At 39.2% G+C, this 22,440-nt stretch overlaps 1 protein-coding gene across 6 annotated transcripts in view; it reads right to left on the bottom strand.

The window, feature by feature from the left end:
• Window positions 1–7,744: 7,744 nt before the first annotated feature.
• Window positions 7,745–22,440, bottom strand: part of TTC27 (tetratricopeptide repeat domain 27) — a 177,761-nt gene continuing 163,065 nt past the window's right edge. For 2 of the 6 annotated variants that reach the window (XM_067007840.1, XM_067007838.1), the window contains exons 17-21: window positions 22,093–22,290; window positions 20,667–20,778; window positions 15,398–15,498; window positions 11,622–11,771; window positions 7,745–9,504 (exon numbers count right to left, since the gene is read on the bottom strand). In XM_067007840.1, coding sequence (XP_066863941.1) covers window positions 11,649–11,771; window positions 15,398–15,498; window positions 20,667–20,778; window positions 22,093–22,290 — 534 coding nt within the window. In that variant the 3' untranslated portion in view covers window positions 7,745–9,504; window positions 11,622–11,648. Of the gene's footprint in view, window positions 9,505–11,533; window positions 11,772–15,397; window positions 15,499–20,666; window positions 20,779–22,092; window positions 22,291–22,440 lie in introns of those variants that run through there. The other 4 variants (XM_059078742.2, XM_059078740.2, XM_067007841.1 and 1 more) reach the window with 3 other exon arrangements.

The raw sequence follows: 22,440 nt of genomic DNA on the forward strand, positions 1-22,440 counted from the left end.
CTTCACTAGTTGTGGCTCATGGGCTCAGTGGTTGTGGCTCACAGGCTCTAGAGCGCAGGCTCAGTAGTTTTGGCTCATGGGCTTCGTTGCTCTGCGGCATGTGGGATCTCCCCGGACCAGGGCTCGAACCTGAGTCACCTGCACTGGCAGGTGAATTCTTAACCACTGTGCCACCAGGGAGGCCCCTAGTACTTATCTTATAACTGGAAGTTTGTACCTTTTGACTGGCTTCATCCAGTTCCCCCCACCACCACCACCACCCGCCACTGGTAACCACAGTCTGATCTCTTTTTCTGTAAGTTTGTTTGTTTTTGAAGTATAATTGACCACAACACTGTTAATTCCTGTTACACAATGTAGTGATTCAGTATTTCTATACATTTCAAAATGATCACCATGATAGGTCTAGTTATGATATGTCACCAAAGATATTACATAGTTATTGACTACCTCCCCACTTATTTCACTTAGCATAATACCCTCTAAGTCCATCCATGAAATGGCAAGATTTCCTTCTTTATTACGGCTAAGTCATATTCCATCGTATATTTATATGACTTCTTTATTCATTCATCTATTGATGGGCACTTAGGTTGCTTCCATATCTTGGTTATTGTAAATAATGCTGCAATGAGCATAGGGGTGCATATATCTTTTCAAATTAGTGTTTTCATTTTCTTCAAATACCAGGAGTGGAATTGCTGGATCATATGGTAGTTCTATTTCTGTTTTTTTTGAGGAAACGCCATACTATTTTTCATAGTGGCTGCACCAATTTACATTCCCAGCAACAGCGTACAAGGGCTCCCTTCTTGCCACACTGTCGCCAACATGTGTTTTTTGTGGTCTTTTTGATGATAGCCATTCTGACAGTTGTGAGGCGGTATCTCACCGTGATTTTGATTTGCATTTCCGTGATTAGTATGTTGAGCATCTTTTCGTGTACCTCTCTTCTCTGGAAAAATGTCTGGTCAGATCCTCTGCCCATTTTTTTCTATAAATTTATTTATTATTTATTTTTGGCTGCATTGGGTCTTCATTGCTGCATGTGGGCTTTCTCTAGTCGCAGTGAGCAGGGACTACTCTTCGTTGCAGTGTGCGAGCTTCTCATTGCGGTGGTTTCTCTTGCTGCGGAGCATGGGCTCTAGGCATGCAGGCTCTAGAGCACAGGTTCAGTAGTTGTGGCGCACGGGCTTAGTTGCTCCGAGGCATGTGGGATCTTCCTGGACCAGGGCTCAAACCCGTGTCCCCTGCATTGGCAGGCAGATTCGCCACCAGGGAAGTCCCGTTCTGCCAATTTTTAAATTGGGATTTATTTTTATGTTGAATTATATGAGTTCTTTATATATTTTGGATATTAATCCCTTGTTGGACATCATTTATATATTTGCATTTCTTATTTTTTATTGTGAATACTTATTCCTTAGAACCTTATTGGAATAATGCATTGAGGTCTGTGTTCAAAATGCATTCCTCCAAGGAGGTTTATTTTGGTGGCACATCAATCTGGGTGGGCCAGATATAATTTTTGTCTTTAGGCCCACACAGGGAGTATGAATTCCAATATTAAGCAGCCTTGCTGTTAGGAATTATTAGAGAATTTTTCAGAGAAGAGATTTTTCATTTTTTTTCCCTTTAACCCAGGGCCAAGTCTGAGACAGATAAATATCCCATCAATGTCCCTCTATGGAGTGAGTTTTTGTTGTAACTGTTGTTACACTTTTCACAGAGGATGGTCCTGGATACAGAGGATCCCTGAGCCAATCTTCTTACTCAAATGGATCCTAGGTTTTGTCTCATGTCTCCAAGCATGCTCAGCCCATTAATACCTAAGTTTACCCCCCAGGAATTAGGAGATGCTTTCAGAGCACACAGCCCCTTTAGCATTTATTTACTTCTCTTGATTCATGCTTTATGACCACCAAGAATTTCCCTACTTCCCCACCAATTCAGCCATCCCTTTAAAAGGAATTTTTAAATAAATGTTTTATCCAGTATATTCAGTTCTTTTAAGTATGCGTTTCTCTGGATGTCTAATCATATTGTTGGCAATTAACACTGATATTTATTTTACCATATTTTGTTCCAAATGTACATTACTTAATAGCTGTAGTAATTAATAATACTAGATAATTATTAATACTAGTAATACTAAATAATTTTTCATAATAGAAGTAACAATACTTTATATATATAGAGAGAGAGACCTTTAGCATTCAGTGCTTTTCTTTTCATTTAATCCTTACCATAAGTCTGTTACAAAGCAATACAGGAATTATTTTCATTTTCTAAAGCTTAATTATGTTCAGCAATCCCCAAACACAGGCAAGTATCAGAATCATCTTTGGAGCTTTAAAAAAACACATTTACTCAGGGCTAGGGGATCTAAATCTCCTAGTTTTGAATCTAGGATTTTTCTGTTTCCTGTGTTTTGGTTTTTGTAAAATTCTTCAGGTGGTTCTGATTCACAGCCCCAGTTAAAAATTCACCATGCTTTAAAAAATCCACTAGACAACTCACTGAACACAGCTAGGGCTTGAATCCAAGAATTCTGACTCTAATTAATTACTCCCCCCTCCCCTCTCTGAACTGATTTTGAAACTAATTAATGTACTGATGATGCTGGACTCAGACAGATGGAAATTAAAATGTCAGTTTTATTATTTTGATGTGTTATCACATTTGGGCCTCCTGATACTTCTCTCCTGAAGTTTAGTTCTTGGACTGATCCATAAAGGAAGAGTTTGGGACTACAGAGCAGATACATTCCTCAATGCAGAATTACTGCCCCATTAAGGAGACTAAGGAGAGGGGGCCTAACTCTCAGACAAGGCTGGGCCTTGACTTTTTGTGCTTCCATTGAGAGCAGGGGTGGGAAGAGAATGCGACCTCTCTTTTGGCAGGAAAGTGAGAAGGGGAACGGGGGAGGGAGGGAAGGGGAAGGAGAGAGAGGAAGAGAGGGAGGGCCGAACTTGTCTAGTTCCTTAAGTCACTCCTGCACTGGAGTAAATGCTGAGTAGAGATGCTAAATTATTCCTTCTGTTCTTTTCCTTCCTAGAATGTGGAAGGAAATTCTGTTTCTTTTAAGGAAAATTAATGACTGGTGAATAGGTGTTCCTTTCAACACCTCCTATATCTGACACTATTTTCCCATCAGTACCTCCCTTAAAACGAGTCAAGAGGGGCCTCTGCCTTGACCTTTCACTTTGATGGGTCCCTCTCTGTCCCTCTATTGACACCCCTCACTCACGGGACCAAGGGAAAGGGACATGCCCACCTAAAGCCTGTACTACCCCCACCTTCTAGGCCACGCTTAGGTAACTGAGACCCCAGAATCCCCTGCCCAAACACCCAAAGCCTGCATCACAGAGCTGCGTAGACCTCTTTCCCAGGCCTATATTCCCGAGGGTAGAGTGGCCTCTGGTCTTGCACCCCTAGGTCTGAGGGGTAGCACTGTAACTGTTTGTGGGGGGTATGATAGACCTGAGACGTGTGCTGGGGTGTGCACACCGGTGCACAAGAGGCCCCAGAAGACTAGGGTGCACTGAAGGAGGGCCAACTATCCCTGCACCACCCTCTTCAGGTCTGGAATTATGAGGTTTTGAATATTCTAAGTTAAAATATGACCTGCCATTGTAAGGCAATTATCATTCAATTTTTAAAAATGCCCTTCCATAATTAATATTGTTAAAATGACCATACTACCTAAGGCAATCTACAGATTCAATACAATCCCTATCAAATTACCAGTGGCATTTTTCACAACTAGAACAAAAAATCTTAAAAAATTTGTATGGAAACACAAAAGACCCCAAATACCCAAAACAATCTTGGGAAAGAAGAACAGAGCTGGAGGAATCACAATCCTTGGCTTCAGACTATACTACAAAGCTACAGTAACCCAAACAGTATAGTACTGGCACAAAAACAGACCCAGAGATCAATGGAAGGGAACAGAAAGCCCAGAAATAAACCCACGCACTTATGGTCAATTAATCTATGACAATGGAGGCAAGAATATATAATGGAGAAAAGGTAGTCTCTTCAATAAGTGGTGCTGGGAAAACTGGGTAGCTACATTTATAAGAATGAAATTAGAACATTCTCTAACACCACATACAAAAATAAACTCAAAATAGATTAAAGACCTAAATGTAAGACCAGATACTGTACAGCTACTAAAGGAATACATAGGCAGAACACTCTTTGACATAACCTAGAGCAATATTTTTTTGGATCCATCTCCTACAGCAAAGGAAACAAAAGCAAAAATAAACAAATGGGACCTAGTTAAACTTAAAAGCTTTTGCCCAGCAAAGGAAACAATGGACAAAACAAAAAGATACCTACTGAATGGGAGAAAATATTTGCAAATAATATGACCAATAAGGGGTTAATATCCAACATATATATATAGCCCATACAACTTAACATCAAAAAAACCAACAACCTGATTAAAACATGGGCAGAAGAACTGAATAGACATTTTTTCAAACAGGACATGCAGATGGCCAACAGTTCATCAGATGCTGAGCACATGAAAAGATGCTCAACATCGCTAATCATCAGGGAAATGCAAATCAAAACCACAATGAGATATCACCTCACACCTGTCAGAATGGCTATCATCAAAAAAACCACAAATAACAAATGTTGGTGAAGATGTGGAGAAAAGGGAACCCTTTTACACTGTTGGTGGGAATGTAAATTGGTGCAGCCACTGTGGAAAACTGTATGGAGCTTCCTCAAAAAACTAAAAATAGAGCTATCATGTGACCCAGCAATTCCACTCCTGGGTATATACCTGAAAAAAACAAAAACACTAATTTGAAAAGATACATGCACCCCGATGTTCATAGTAGCATCATTTACAATAGCCAAGGTATGGAAAAAAGCCAAGTGTCCAACAACAGATAAATGGATAAAGAAGACATGGTGTATATATATATATATATATATATATATATATATATATATATACACAATGGTACACTACTCAGCCATAAAAAAAGAATCAAATTTTGTCATTTGCAACAACATGGATGGACGTGGAGGGCATTATGCTAAGTGAAATAAGTCAGAGAAAGACAAATACTGTACGATATCCACTTATATGTGGAATCTAAAAAACACAATAAACTAGTGAATAAAACAAAAAAGAAGGAGACTCACAGATATGTCAATAGAAAACAAACTATTGGTGACCAGTGGGGAGACTGAAGTGGGGAGGGGCAATATAGGGGTAGGGGAAAAAAAGGGGTTATTATGGGATTGTATGAAATCATGTGTGTGAAACATCTGGAAACTGTAAAGCACTATAGAATTTAAACAATCTTTCATTCAATAAAAATTTTTCATAATAAATTAAAAAAATTTTTAAATGCCCTTCCAAGTCAGTATGAAGGAATATTTGTCAAGATCAAAAAACAAAACAAATTTTAGTTAACAGTTTCTTAGCTTGGTTTATAACTTTTAAACAATTTAGACATATGGTATGTGGGCCTCCATTTGTACTCTGGCTCAAAGCCCCACCATATTAAAGGCAGGCCTACTTCCATGTGCTTAATTATAAACTTAATTAGTTAAAAAAAATTTAAAAACCTATCTCTCTCTCTCAGATGTGTATGTGCACATTCACAGGCAACACTCTAGAAGAATATGCAGAAAAATGTTAATATGGTTATCTAGTATAGGGGTGGGATTTGGGGTGATTTAGTATTTTTCTTCTAGCTTGTTAACTCTTCGACAATGAACGTGGAAGGAACACGTGTGTAATTTATTAAAGTAGGAAGGTGAACATTAATCAGGGCATGGCTACCCACCCCCCCAAAATAAATAACCTTGTTTCCTACTGGTTATGATCAAGGGCACCAACTGCGCATATGAAGCACACTCTAGTTCTGCTACTAATACATATTTTTTGTGTGTGAAAAAGAACTGTTGGGGCATAGACAGGTTTTCTGGCCAGACGGCTGTAAAAATACCAAGACAGCTTTTATCAACCCTGGCACCAGACATCTTATAGGCCAAACTGATTTCAGTAAGTAGAGTGATAAAGGGCACACAGAAGACTGGAAACAATTCTGCCGCATTGTTTCTCAGGCTCTAGGGTCATGACCCCACAGGGATTACAGAAACTGGAGCTGAGTTGCTGGATGCCCCCATCCAGGGACTCCACCAGTCCCTGGGACCCAAAAGACCATCCACAATGCCCCTTTCTCTTGATCCTAACAAGAACTAATTGTGCTCAGTTGCTCACAAGACACTTTGCACACATTATCTGATATGACCCCTATAGCAATTCTGTCTGGTCTGTAGGCTATTTGCATTTTATAGTTGAGAGAACTGAGACCCAGAGAGGTTCAGATGCTCAGGTGTGGTCACAGCTAGGAAGTGGTGAAGCTGGGACTTAAATCCAGGTCTTCTAACCCTGAGTTTATCCTAGGCAGTCAATTCCCCATATTCCACCATTTGTTCTGCCTACTCTCCCTCATCAGTGTTTCTCTTTCCTTTTCCTAGCACCGACCCAAGAAATCCTGATGATAGGAACTTGGTTTTGTTTCTCCTTCACTTTATAAAAATCTATCACGGTCTTTCCTTCTTCCCTTCCCCTATCCACACGTGCAGCCCAGAAACGTGGAAAGTCTGCAATAGAATGAAAATGCTGAGAATCACGACACTTTGGCATCATGGTCCAGCAGCACTAAATGTCATCAAGCTCCCAATGGAGAACAGAAAAGGTTCTATCAATGCTTATTACCAAATGGTTTCTAAGACACTCTTATTTGTATTTCTATTAAACTTGTTTACTTTCAAAGCACTTCTGCATGCATCTTCCCAATTGATCTGGTGATAACATCTCTGTCATACGGATCACTGACAGTTTACAGAGAGGCTAAGGACTTCCTCAAGCCCCATGGTAACAGAGTCTTCAAGAAGCATTTCTCTGACTGTGAGCAGCACTGTGTAATGATGCCTACAGATGCTCATGCTCATTTGAGCCCTCAGTCTGGAAAAAGTTAGCAATGCATGGGTCAGCTCCTTAACAACATTAACGTGATTTACCTCCCCCTACCCCTTTCTGGCAACACCACAAAAAGATTCAAAAATGGCTGATACTTACCGTTCAGAGGACCACTTTCATAATAGCAGCTTTCTGCCTCACAGTACTTGGCGGGAGTCCCTCTTCATAAATCACAATGTTGGCACAAGGCCAAGAGATGGTGTGGTTGACTCACAGGTCACTGTGTTTATAAGAAGTCAGAATAATAAAAAGGCAGGCAGATCTGATATCACGGGCAAGAGAAAAATTTTAGTGTTGTGCAAAGTGAACGAATTGCAGCTAGCTCTGAATAGCGTGTGAGGAATGAAGACCTTGTTGGACAAAGCCAATCCCAAAAGGTCCACATAGAAAGTCCAACCAGGCTTCCCTGGTGGCGCAGTGGTTGAGAATCCGCCTGCCGATGCAGGAGACACGGGTTCGTGCCCTGGTCCGGGAAGATCCCACATGCCGCGGAGCAACTAAGCCCGTGAGCCATGGCCGCTAGGCCTGTGCGTCCGGAGCCTGTGCCCCGCAACACGAGAGAGGCCACAACAGTGAGAGGCCCGCATACCGCAAAAAAAAAAAAAAAAAAAAAGAAAGTCCAACCACTCTGCTAAGAGTTTGCAAATCTCCTCAAAATTGACATTAACTTGTTATTTATCCTAAAGCCAAAGGGAAAGACAAAATCTGCTCAGGCTAACTCTTTATTAACCAGGATGAAAGAGAAGGCGCTTTATAATAAAGTAATGAGAACACACACACACACACACACACACACACAAATGCACACAAAATTGGTTTCTAAATTGGCTTTGCTGTGAGCTGCATATCCTGAGTAAAAAGTACCTCTTTGTCCACTAAGCTACTGCAATTTTAAAAAATAAGAAAAGAAAAAATTTCAAGATAAGCTCAGCTTTTATAGTCCACTTGGTGAAAACCTAATGCAGCTACAATTATTATTAGGCCTTGGTCTGTGAAAGACTCTCTAAGAGTTAAAAGCAAGCCAGCACTACCTTTAGCCCATAAAGGATTACTCTTTTATTAGTATAGTCTTGGGATTAGTGGAAATGTCTATCTAATGAATGCAGCTACTATATTTGAGCACATGCCTGAATAAGCTGCTTGTTGATTGAAACCTATCTATTTATAAGCACTTCTGCACGTTGTGAAAAATCCATCTGTATCACCACAGCATGGCACCCACCATTTGAATAAAGGCTCTTTGCCATTTCACTATAGAGCCTGTTGAATGAACGGGCAGAAAGGAAGTGTGTTGCACCCACTTGACAGGTTTTATTCCTCACTCTTGGCAAGTAGAGTTACCTTATCTAAACACCAACTTAGATGACTGTGAATGTTATACAAACAGAAATAGGAAAAAAGAATACTTTTCATCAGACTCACCTAGGGTTTTAACCTAGTAGACTTACCATAATTTGGATAAATGGTCACAAATAGCCCAAACTTAGCCATACCTCTGCTTATGTCACAATCGTTGAATGTAGTCTGGAAAGTAGGTGAATTTACTACACATACTTGATACCATTTCTTCACATTTCTGCTTATGAAAGCACACTAATAGATGTCCAACAGAAACAAGTACAGCATGAAGAGAATAGCCTTGATACAACATTAAATAAGTCGGGGACTTCCCTCATGGTCCAGTGGTTAAGACTCTGCCTTCCAATGCAGGGAGTGCAGGTTCGATCCCTGGTCGGGGAGCTAAGATCCCACATACCTCATGGCCAAAAAACCAGAACACAAAACAGAAGCAATACTGTAACAAATTCAATAAAGGCTTTAAAAATGGTCCACACACACAAAAAGAAATCTAAAAATATATATACAAAATTATAAATAAGTCAGTGCTTTCAATGTTTGGGGTCCTCGTTGCTGTACTGAGGCTCCATCTGAGGTAAGGCCAAGCTGTCCATCCCTACATGGGAACCTCAAAGTCCACTCTGGGATTCTGCAGTTCTGAAGTTCACCACTCTACTCACGACCCCTCAACACACAGCCCATGGTGCTGCTTCCCAGACTCAGTATCAACTCGCCAAGCTTCCTGAGTTTTGGGTTTGGGTGTAGGGAAGTGATTTCTTATTCCATTGGGGTTTATTTTAACTCCTTCACAGTTGGGGTCCCCATTTACTATGCTGCTTCTTTGGAAAAAGGCCAACACAGAATTTATTAAAATAAAGATCAAATAATCCTAAATAATCTTAACAGACCACAGGCAATTGTTAACTGAGACCTCACAGAATTTCTCTCCTTGAAAAACTTTATAAACAACGAAAGGCATCTTTCCAGGCATCCCATTGTTGGAAAGAGAAGACTGAAATCAGCTGACCAATGGAAGTTCTTTCCAGCCCCAGCATAGCAAGTACAAAGAATACAGGTTTCAGCAGTCTTCGAATTCCAGCTATTTCTCTTTCTTTAGTTTACTGGTGATGTCCCAAACCTACCTAGTACATAATGAGAACTCAGTAAGTATTATTATTTATGCTGTGGGAACTAAATAAAGATTAAATGATAACATCTTTATATTTTTCTAGTTGATAAAACAAAAAAGTAATTCTGAAAACCAATGTATTAATACTAAAAAACCAAAGTTGAAATCTATAAAAGATAAGGCATTTGGAAATAGCAAGTATATAAATCATAACATAGCAATACAAAGCACCAAAGACCCTATTGGAAATGATATACAGCTGTTTAAACAGATACTCTGTTACTGACTCTGCAGCTGCATGAAAGTGCTGTAAGAGATATTAAGAACTTGATAGGAGGTACTATTATCACAACACTCTCTACAGATGAAAAAATCAAGTACCAGAGTGTTAAGTATTATTAAGTGTTAGGAGGTGGTAGAGATGAGGTTTTGCTAAAACCCAAGTTTTTCCTACTTTACCATAGTACCTACCCACGACATTTTCTTCAATTATGCTAAACATTCACTTAACCTTCACTTGCCTAGTAAGACGATTAAACATAACTAATAGGTCTACATCTTTAAAAGAAGATATCTAATAGCTCTTTGGTGGATCATCCCAAGAAAAAAGAGGTGTAGGGAAGCCTCCTGGAGACTTTGGTCCACTGTAGCATTTGAAAATAGGACTGGAAGGTAATAATTCTTTTAGGACTTGGTTTGTGGCAGTTCACACCCACCAGTGCCTTTCTACTTTGAACCCAAAGGAAAACAAACTGAGAACTAAAAACTTCTAAAACCTGGAAATTCTTCTTCAATCGTCTACTCGATTCCTGAAATCTTTACCCTTTTCAGTATTTACCTGTTTTCTATTGGGGTTCACAGCTAGGTACCGATAAAGAGCTTTTAATCTTAAAACCTCATTCCCTCCATCCAACCATCCACCCACCCACCTAATTCCCCAATGGCTTCCGTAAAAGATTCAAGTGGACATTGAATCTTAATTCATGCTACTACATCATTTTACTGGTCTTTCTCATAGTTACTGCGTCTCCTGTAAGAGATACTGCTTTGAGACATACATCAACTTTTTTTTTTTAGGCTAGTATGATACTAGAAAAGAGAAGCAGGTGGTTAAGTAAAAGAAGCACTGCTAAGCATTCATAACCAAAATTCATTGATGAAAGTTTTTAAAAGCTTTTTTTTTAATGTTCAGAATACTTACATTTGTGGATTATGTATTTTTAAATTTCCAAAGGCAGTAGAAACTCACAAAGCAGCAAGGGATAGAAATTATTCACATTTTATAAATAAGAACATGGAAAACAGAAAGGGTCAAATGACTTATGCATGGGACCCAATATTCAGCAACCCAAGCCAGGACTTCAAATTCCTTACTATGACTTTTGTAGTAAGATTATTAAGCTCAGCTGCTGCCTTCAATATTTGTTTCCATAGACATTACTAAGAAAACATTTTACTTTGGCATTTTTGTAATATGGCACCATTTATAGCTGTCTTCACTCATAATAACCTTATTAAATAACCATCTTTAGGGCTGGCAGTATACACAATGAGGGTCAGCCTGGTTACTAGTGGCTAATGGCTGAGTCAAAATTTGAGTTATGTCATTTTTTTCTTGCATTTTCCCTGATTTAGAAGTTAAACCATACCCACATTTCTAACTTAGCCAAGCCCGTATCTTTTGGACCCAAATACAAAATCTCAAGAAGTGTAAAGGTTTCCATCACCAAAAGTACTCTTTTATCACTTTTGGATAATACATCAGCCAATCTAATGATTCCACAAACTTGTAGCGTGTAATTTCTTTCTTTCCTGCTTAGACTTTTTCCAAAGAATGATCTAATTCATTTTAGGCTGTGACAGAATAAACTCTATGCTAAAAAGAAAACTACATTTTTTTTGTTCTTTGTGCTGAAATACCTGAAGGATAATAAAAATAGTGAATTCAACTGTAATTAAGCCTAAAGAAAGAAGGAAAAAACATTTTATTTAATGTATTTCAGAAAGTTCAAACATTTGGAAAGATCACAAAAGTAAGAATGTTACCCACACAAGAGAAATTTATTTTAAAAATCAGTATCTTGTGGTTTAGATACACAGGTATAAGAGAAATTCCACTAGGTGAAGCACCTTTTCCAGAAGCTGTTCCGAGGATGGTCAATATTGATTTCGAAATTGGTTGCTTAGGTCTTGAAGCTCTGTTACTAAGGTGTCCATTGCTGCTGTTTCATCAGCTAACTCCCTGGAAATTTCTCCACTTACCACATCTGTAAAAAGTTGCTGCAACATAAAGAACAAGGCAGAACTATCAAAACAATGAAAATCTCTTTAAAATAATATAGATACAGAGTACAGATTTAAAATTCCCTTTGCTTAATAATACATTATGGTAGCAATAGTAGTATCTGTTCTATTCGCCATCCTGAAATATACAAGCTGCAACAATTAAAGGATGAATCAAACAACATGCCTGAACTTGTAAATTCAAATCAGCTCTGCTCTTCAAAATGGCTACCTTGAATATTGATTATATTTTCATTTCAATGTCATAAGATGGTTTTTGGATAAAGAGACATCATTCATCCAAACAAAACAAATCTATTCTTTGTGTATACAAGCAAAACAAATGTATTTTATATTCAAGTTCATATAAATCATACTTTTATGCTAATTATTTGAAAATTAATATGGCTTAGGACTCAGGGGCTACAAAGATCATCAAAATTTGGTGACAGCAAAAAAGCCCAGCAAAATAAAAAGTGCCCCCCTTTGGTAAAAGGAATTGCCTTGGGAAGCATATTGCAACATACTCCAATAATGCCACCATGGCTGAAACATTCTGGAATGCCTCTCTAGGAGCTGCCTGCTGAGCCATTACAGGCACCCAAGAAAATCAGCTTCAGAATTTTATGACCGTGTGTGTGTGTGTGTGTGTGTGTGTGTGTGTGTGTGTGTGTGTGTGTTTGTGTTTGCATGCGAGCACACACACGTTTTAATCAGAAATGTAATTTACTCAGCTTACCATAAATCTTTTTCATCACAATTGACTAGATGATTTGTTTACCAAAATCAAATTTACCATTACAATGTAACTATTTACTACCACCATAGATGATAACAATTTTTCTGACAGCTATTTTAAAAAGGGAATCCTGAAGATGTTCTGAGTGACGGCATCATCACTACAATAAGCTTAGAGTTTCTCATAGTGGTTTATGGAGCAAAGAACATTCACTTGACTGCAGAACTTCAAAAATGCTTTGCAAAGCTTTGCCACATTACTGTGTAGTCACACCTTGTACAGCATTTCACAACAGATTGACATACCAACTACTGCGATGTGATCAGTAGAGAAAACACCTTTGAGGAAAGTAACTTGGACTCACATAGCATATTTGTCTTTACTAAGAATTACAGTGCTTGCAAATCATCATAAATCTGCACCACTGGGACTTCCCTGGTGGTGCAGTGGTTAAGAGGCCACCTGCCAATGCAGGGGACACAGGTTCGATCCCTGGTCTGGGAAGATCCCACATGCCGCGGAGCAATTAAGCCCATGAGCCACAACTACTGAACCTGTGCTCTAGGGCCCTCAAGCCACAACTACTGAAGCCCGCGTGCCTAGAGCCCATGCTCCGCAATGAGAAGCCCGTGCACCGCAACGAAGAGTAGACCCTGCTCGCTGCAACTAGAGAAAGCCCACACACAGCAACAAAGACCCAATGCAGCCAAAAATAAATAAATAAATATTTTTAAAAAACTGCGTCACTTCCCTATAAAATAAGGAGAAAGTAGAGAGAAACTGAGGCTTAGAAAGAATGAATAATTTGCTGAGGATCCCATGGAGTATAAGTGGTAAATCTGTTCTGTCTCCAGGCTCTCCAGTGTTTTCACCAACTGCCCTCACGACCCCCTGCAGCAAATCTGTACAAGGACAGGGTGCTGAGGGCCGAGGAGTTACTGTGTCCTGGTCAAGCATGGACTTGATGATTTTCGGTGAATCTCTAGGTTCTACCTAGGAGTTTAATTCCATGAAGTCCCAGGCCTGGCAAGAAAAGACCAGAGATTCACGCAAACCAAGCCTGCTATTTAACACAGCTATCGTCATTCATTTTCACTTTTTAAAGTGTTCTGAAAAAGTGTTCTTTTGGAAGGCAATTCGGTTTAGCAAACCCAATTTGTTGAAAAAGTAGAAAAGGCATATGATTTACTACAAAATCAGAGACTCCCAAATATTATATGCAAAAAGGTGCTTTCAAAGGAGATGTTGGGAAGCAATTTTTCCCATTTTAGGATAATCCAGTTGCAATCTAATGAGAACAAAATCTAAATACAGATGATGTTCTGAGGTCTCATTTTCAATGTTTGGAATTCCACAATATGAACGGATGGGTAGTACAGACAAGACTATTTAAGTCATATAAGTACAGGTTTATGTAAAATTAATACATTATAAGAAAAAGCTTTGCACAGAATAGGGAAATCTACAGAGTACATCCTGAAGAAATAAACAATCATGGGTAGGTTAGTGATCTCACCAAAACTAGGAAAATTAGCTCCCAATTTGGGAAGGAGAGTCACAGAAAAAGTCTGCTACCTTGACTTTCTTTGAGAGAGCTCTTGCAGATTTCTGAGAGACTCATAATCTGAAGTTGTTTGAAGTTTCCTGTTGGAAGGAAATACAGTTTCCCCAGGTAGATTACAGAAACCTGGTTCTAGCATGCAGACTAATAAGGACAGAAAAGTGAGTTAATAATCTAAAGAGGCAAAAACGATAGTCTAATCTGAAAAGATCAAGCAATTAATAAAAAGCATAGTCTGGAAAGGTTTTTACACGTGTCCAGAAGTGACCTTCACATGCCATGGACTTGCTCTCAGAAGTGAAGTAAAATTAGTTTGCAACCCATGATTAAATAGTGAAGGCAAGGAAAGATTAGAAAAAAAAAGTGCTAACGTGTTTTAGAAGTTATATTCCTTTAAATTTTGTTCCTGAGGTATACTCCAAACCTGGCTGCATGTCAGAATTACCTGGGAAATTTAACACAAATTTCCCAGGATCTGTCCCAGACCCGATCTGTCACAGGTAGAGATATGGAGTCCAATCTTCAAAAAACCTCCCTCCATAATTCTTGGGTGTCCCCATCCTAGCACTGATTCATAGGTTGGTATTTGTAAACTGTCAGCGTATGTTTTAGTTGTCAAACCTGAGTCAACCTATCTACCTTAATATTTGTGTCAAATCCATGTATCACCTACTTAATATTCGTCTCTAGGGTGTCCCTGGTGGCGCAGTGGTTGAGAGTCTGCCTGCCAATGCGGGGGATGCAGGTTCGCGCCCCGGTCTGGGAGGATCCCATGTGCCGCGGAGCGGCTGCGCTCCGTGGCGGGAGGGGAGGCGGCAGTAAGAGGCCCGCGTACCGCCAAAAAAAAAAAAAAAAAAAAAAAAATTCGTCTCTAAATCAATTTTTTATTTACATAAACATAATTTAAAGGAAACACTAGAACACTACTGTAAATAGAAAATAAGCAATACTATTCATGAAATTGTAGGTTTGATATGTTATACTTTTTGTAACATGCACTGAAATAAATACATATTAAAATAAAATGTTTACCCAAGTGCTACTACTAGTAGTATATATGTCACACTTTGGGAAAAAGTGATAATAAGTAGTAGAGCAGTGTTTTAATTTGACTTAAAGAAAGCATTAAGAGCTGTGTAGGGTGGTTTAGCCACTGGGTCAATGATCTCACCAGCAGAACTAATCATCTGAGGGCTGATGTCTAAAATATAACATGGGCCTAAAATTATCCTTCATGTAAAAGAAGACTTAAGAGCAGCTGGCTGATGCCAAAGACCTTTTATTTTCTATGATAATTCTAATTAATTCACATTTCACTCTCACCTTTGCTTTAGATAACAAGCCCCGTAAATTGAGTCGAACTGAAGAAAGCACTTGTACAGCCTCTTGGGGACTGGATTTGTTTTTACTGCATTTTATAGCCACTGGAAGATAAATATGGGGAAAACATTCATTAAAAATTGATAATGATAGTTTGTAAGTACAAAAACCAATTAGTTAATTAGGATTTTATAGTAACAGACTTTAGAAATATTTCTATGTGACAAGTTTTATTTTGGTGAAAGGAAAATAAGTTATATGCATATTTTTTCCTTTTATCCCTTAAGAAGGATAGCTTATTGCTAAAAGGAAAATTTTGAGGAAAATGAGGGATATTTGGTGAGTTACAGACTATTGGGAATGGACCGTGAAAACACACACGCACAAGCACACACACAAGCACAGAGTAATGAAATTGGGCAGAGACAAGATCTAATTGAACACAAGGTACCCACAGAGAACAAAAACATATGCAGCTCATCTTAATGTGGCTTCTCACGGTACTGAGTCCCTAATGGGGAATCACAATTGCCAATGACACCAGCCCAAAGAAGTGACATGCCAGATATTTACAGCTCAATTCTTAACTGCATTTTCGTACTCAGAGTTTACATCACCATTCTGGAAGAAGTGACGCCAACAACCTAGGTGCCTGCATTTAGGGAACGTGACCACGACCAGGCTCTGGGGTCACTGAGCCATGCTTGGTATCCATTAGCAAGAAGTGGGGGAGAGGACAGTCACTCACTCCCAACACCTCTACCTCCAGCATTCTGGGGAGCCCATTTTCCTAAAACTTGAAATTATCAAGAGCGTGTAACCCTTCCTAGCACAGAGCCTGCCTATTAATGTTTTTTTAAGAACAAGTGTGGAGAGGGCTTCCCTGGTGGCACAGTGGTTAAGAATCCACCTGCCAATGCAGGGGACACAGGTTCAAGCCCTGGTCCGGGAGGATACCACATGCTGCGGAGCAACTAAGCCCATGAGCCACAACTACTGAGCCTGCGCTCTAGAGCCCGCGTGCCACAACTACTGAAACCTGCATGCCTAGAGCCCATGCTCTGCAGCAAGAGAAGCCACTGCAATGAGAAGCCTGCGCACCACAACAAAGAGTAGCCCCCGCTCGACACAACTAGAGAAAACCCCCACGCAGCAACGAAGACACAACACAGCCAAATAAATAAATAAATTTTTTAAAAAAAGAACAAGTGAAGAGTTTTGTAGAAACAGAATGCCTCTATACCCTGAGAAAACCATAATTCATAAAGAGCCATGTACCACAATGTTCACTGCAGCTCTATTTACAATAGCCAGGACATGGAAACAACCTAAGTGTCCACTGACAGATGAACGGATAAAGAAGATGTGGCACATATATACAACGCAATATTAATCAGCGATAAAAAGAAACGAAATTGAGTTATTTGTAGTGAGGTGGATGGACCTAGAGTTGTCATACAGAGTGAAGTCAGAAAGAGAAAAACAAATACCATAGGCGAACACATATATATGGAATCTAAAAAAAGATGGTTCTGATGAACCTAGGACCAGGACAGGAATAAAGATGCAGATGTAGAGAATGGACTTGAGGACACAGGGTGTGGAGGGGAAGCTGGGACAAAGTGAGAGAGTAGCAATGACATATACACACTACGAAATATAAAATAGATAGCTAGGGGCTTCCCTGGTGGTGCAGTGGTTGAGAGTCTGCCTGCTAATGCAGGGGACACGGGTTCGTGCCCCGGTCCGGGAAGATCCCACATGCCGCAGAGCTGCTAGGCCCATGAGCCATAGTCGCTGAGCTTGCGCGTCCAGAGCCTGTGCTCCGCAACGGGAGAGGCCACAACAGTGAAAGGCCCACGTACCGCAAAAAAATAAAAAAATAAATAAAATAAAACAGATAGCTAGTGGGAAACAGCCACATGGCACAGGGAGATCAGTTCGGTGCATTGTGACCACCTAGAGGGGTGGGATAGGGAGGGTGGGAGGGAGATGCAAGAGGGAGGAGATATGGGGTATATGTATACATATAGCTGACTCACTTTGTTATATAGCAGATACTAACACACCACTGTAAAGCAATCATACTCCAATAAAGATGTTAAAAATATTTTTTTAAGTACACACACACACACATATATATATATATATATATATATATATATATATAAAGAAAAAAAAAGAAGGTAAATGCCTAATGAGCAGAGGGGCAAAATAAAATGTTGCTGAATTAAGAAAGAAAAAATAAAACATACACAAAACAAGAAATTCTAAAAGAATGAAACTAACTTGGAATAAATAATATTTAATGTCTTGCTAAAATATATATATATATATATATATATATATAAAATGCCTCGTATTTCTCCACTGATTTGTTCTTGATTTTGTTCTTCTAAATTATGCTCACTACAAACAGATCAATAATCAGATCCTATTTTAAAACTAAACTAAACAGTGCAACAACTGAAGTTTACTTAGTACCCTGTATCTCCGAACAGGGATGGAAAACAAATTTCTTTCTGTATGCAAACTCTCACCATTTGGTGGAGGTTGCTTGTGCCTGGCAAAATAGTTTTGCCATTCATTGACACCTTCCATGGCTGGTGAGAACTATGCTTGACATTCCTATTCCAAAATAATAATAAGACTTTGAAAGGATGCATGGTAATCAACAACGTTACACTCATTTTCAAAGGGTACAGTTAACATGGAGATAGTGAGGATTATGATGTCTGTGTCCCATAATAGAGGAAGGTTGTAACTGCTATTATTGAGGTACTCGGGCTATTTAGTATCTAGTAACATATCAAAAACAACTGTGATTCTGTTTTCAATCCTTCATTGTCATTTTGAGAAAAACAAAAAAGCAAAAAGACAAACACGTGCTCCATTAGTCCCCTTCCTCAATCCCATTTCCAAAAGGCATTAGAGATGGGGAGACTGAGAGAGAGAGAGAGACAGAGAGAGAGAAACAGAGAGACAGGGAGAGAGAGAGAAATAACCTGCTGTTTCAAATCATCAGGAAATCCAAGACAGCTGTGCTTCCTCCAGGCGGACTAGTTTAAATGTGTAACTATTATTTTAGAAGTTCCTGGACAGCAAAGAAGGAACGAACTTTTGTCCACCCTTTCCCAGAAGACAGAACAGCAGACTGTAAACGAATACCCTCCAGACAGAACAATGGGTACAGAATGACAACACTATTATAGAAGGGTCTCCAACACTACGTGGAGACCACAATGTCTTACACCAAGCTTTCTGAAGCACATGGCTACTCTTAAAAATAGCAACCCAGAGGGAATAAATCATGTGGAGATTTTTTTTAATGTTATATTTCCTTTTCCAGAATTGGGTGAGGTGGAGAACAGTGATGGGGAGAACGATAAAATAGAGAACAGAAATAACAGAGAAACTCAGCTCATTCTTCCACGGAGCACTGGTATACAAAAGCAACAGAGAAAAGGTTAAGATTTATCTCCATAAATCTAAAATATCACGAGAAAAGAAAGCTGAGCATCCACTCAAGTATGCTTAAAATGTTGTAGAAGCACGAACACATAATTCACTAAGTCAAAGAGAAACTTAAAAGAACAGACACTTGTTTTTCTCTAAGTATTGCCTGGATGAAAAAACAAAAAAAGGTACCAAAAATAGCTCGCAATCAACTTTAAGATGCAAAATGAAGATTTTTCCTAGAGTACTTCTTTAGCCTGCATATTTATATTTGACAGGTCTAACACTATCACTTAGTGATTACAGAAAATATCTTGGCTTTGACTGTTATAGAGCCTGCTGTTCACCGAAATGTTTAGGGTTGGCAAGCTGAAGTAGCTCAGATAAATTCTTCAGAGAAAACTGTACCCTGTTATAACTGCTTAGCATGGGTTTCCTCAAATCCAGTACCATATCCACAAAGGCCAAAGGGATAAAGAATGAGCTCCAGCTGAGCCCACCCACCAGGAGGACAGCACAAGCTACATAAACTCTAGCCACCCTAGACCATCTTTCCACTGGTCTATCAGCAATTATCTCAACCTTTTGGATATTTATATCCTTTTGTCAATGATAAGTAGAATTATTAACTACTAAGCCCATTTCTAAATTGTTTGAATGTTCTATGACTTCTTTCAAGGCAGAGTTAAACTTTATTCTTGTTCATTTTTTTCTTTTTAGTCCTGAGTCCCTTATCATACAGCTCAGATCCTCTACCATAGAAGGAACAGGGTGGGGGTGAGGAGGTAAGGGATTAACATTTAAACCATGTGTAAGATACTGGCAAGTGTTTAAATATGTTTTTACTTATTTTTCATAACAACCATAGGTAGATATTATCCCCATTTTCCCCATGAGGGAACTAGGAGTCAGAGAAGCTAAGTAATGGTGACCCCAAGTCACCTAGTTAGTATGTGGTAGAGCTGGTCCTGGAACTTGGGGCTCCCTGAGTCCAAAGTTCTGCCCTTTTTTTATTGTCCCTTGTTGGCTACCTATTTGCTGCAACTATTAGTTGCAGAAGTTAGAGGAGGACTTTAGGATAGGTTCACAGTCCTTGTGATTCAGTTCTTGACAGTGTGGCTTCATTATTTTATTTGAATTGCATTCCCAGGGCATCACATGCCTATATTCAAACATAAATATAAAAGTGCATTATTACCTTTAACTAGTATATTTTTCATTAATGCAAATAATTAAAGGTGGCCTTTATCTGGAATATCTTTCCCCAACTGGCCTACAATTTTATATGTAAGGTCTTCCCTCCCCTCAAATTATCACCCACTAAATTTCCCAAAGTTATGGATTAGATTATATTTTTAATTTCCTTTGTATATGCCATAGCTCTTTTGTGTATTGCTATGCACTCCAGAAATCTATGTATTTTTATGAATAAATATTTTCATTTATAAGAGAAGAACATGAGTCAGGAAAAGTTAATATTTTCTTACTACTACATCATCAATGCAGGAGAAGGTTATTTCTGTGTGAAGTGAAGATTAAATACAGTTGTAAAAGTATTTCCTATCTCTAAAGTTTCTATCATCTGTCACTTATTCAAACACTATTTAAGCCTCTAGCCTATTTCTTCTTATTGCTCCAGGGTGCCTACTACATAATAGCTGGCCTGTAAATATATGCTGAATTAACTACAACAATTTTAATATAACAAAATAACCTGAAATTATTAGTAACGGAACTTTGCTTTTGACTAATACTTTTTCTTATCAGTAAAAATACATTAAAATATGCCATGGATATCAAACATTACATCAAATACCATGTGCGAGTCCTAAGGCTCTCTGAACCACTTCCTTAAATGATGTAATATCTTTCTCCCAACAACTGGACTGTGTGTCACACTTGTATGCCTTAGAGAGATACTGGAACGCCTGAGGAAAGAAAAAGAACAACTTTCAGAATAACAAGTAGAATTCACATTTCAAACCCAGCTTCCTGGAAGTCATATGGAACTAATTCCAACCGAAAAACCAGCCTCTGTTGTTATGTAGCACAGTTTCTATGATTCTCATCAAAGAAGGGGTACAGATGCACATCCAACAGCAATGAGCAATTAAAAGAAATCAACTGGATGTGTCTGGATAGAGACACTTCCCTCCAAACAGAAAAATAAAAACCCTTGGTTTGGAAATCTATAAGAAGTATACACACGTCCCTAGCATTTGTAGCCATCAGCTTAAGAGACCAGTTTAGAGAATGAGGTGTGAACTTGGTGAAAACTACTGAATTACTGGTAGGTGTGTAAACTCACAGATGTTTAAAACACTCTCTTTCATAGCCCCACCCTTGTGGATTCTTGAGGGAGAAGTCACAGATCAAAGAATTCAGAGTACCCTTAATTCTGCACATAAAGAGAGGACATAACTCAAGACAAAATGGAAGGATGGAAAGCAGGAGTGTGTGCAGCCTGCGTGTGAGTATGTGTTCTCTGGGCTGACAGGGCTTTGGTGGAAGCCAGCTGGGTGGACTGAGGGAGGAGAGAACGGCTAAGAATCCCACAGATTAGCTGTACTGTGGCGAATTCCAAACTTACACAAGAAGTACATTTGATTTGTTGTGGATGTTTTGAAAAGAGCACAAACTATTTAGTATTCCAACCTTGGAAACTCTGGAGGTGCATCTACATTCTAAGATAAGAAGCTGAAGGCATAACTTGAATCTAACTGGTGTTCTACGGCACTTGTGAGAAAGGGGCAGGGTAACCTTTGTAAAATATTTTATGTTTAGACTTTAAAAGCTCCTCTCTGATATTCTTATCTAGCCCCCTTTTCTTTCTGCTTTTCATAGTCTCCATCTCGGATTTAAACACTCCTTTGTCCTTGTACCGTCTACCTTAGTCTTCGGCAAGGAGCCTGCAGAAAGGGGTGTGGAGTAAATAACAAGAACCAGCTGTTCGCTGCAGCTCTGGAGGGAGAGCAGGTTATGACAGACCCTTTTGCAGGAAACAGAGAACAATTATTTAAGAGAAATTCATGGAAAGAAAAAAGATGAATACTTACAAATCTTAACCTGTCCACAATTCAGGGTGCTTACGTTAAGGACTCTGAATCACACCTGAAAACTTGAGCGTATTAATCTTACCTTTCAAATTATCACAGTCTTCCTCCAACCATCAAGAAAGCAGACCCAGTACACCTATGTTCAAACAGAAGGCAAGAGCCCCGGAGGACTGAGGCGGGACCCACCTTTTCATTTTCATCAGGCTTGTCACTCTGCCCATTTCCACACACTTGGGCATACAGCCTCCAGATTTCTCCGTCGTTCGTCACTCTTGAAGTTACTCTGCCAAACAGCTCCTGCAGCTTTCCTCTGAGGCCAGGTGCAACATCCCCACCACGATCAGCCGTCCCATCCATCACCGCCCTGACCAGAATCGTAAGGACCTTAAAAGATGCACAGGAGAAACTGGGAAGCTAGAAACAACCAAACAATGACTAAAAACTAAGAGCTACCCTCTCCATCAACAATGACGACAGTGAAAAACCTTGTCAGGCCTGTAAGAATATCACCCGTCACTTTTGAAAAACAGAATA

Source organism: Kogia breviceps, chromosome 11 (genome assembly GCF_026419965.1).
Source record: "Kogia breviceps isolate mKogBre1 chromosome 11, mKogBre1 haplotype 1, whole genome shotgun sequence".
Taxonomy (NCBI): Eukaryota; Metazoa; Chordata; class Mammalia; order Artiodactyla; family Physeteridae; genus Kogia; species Kogia breviceps.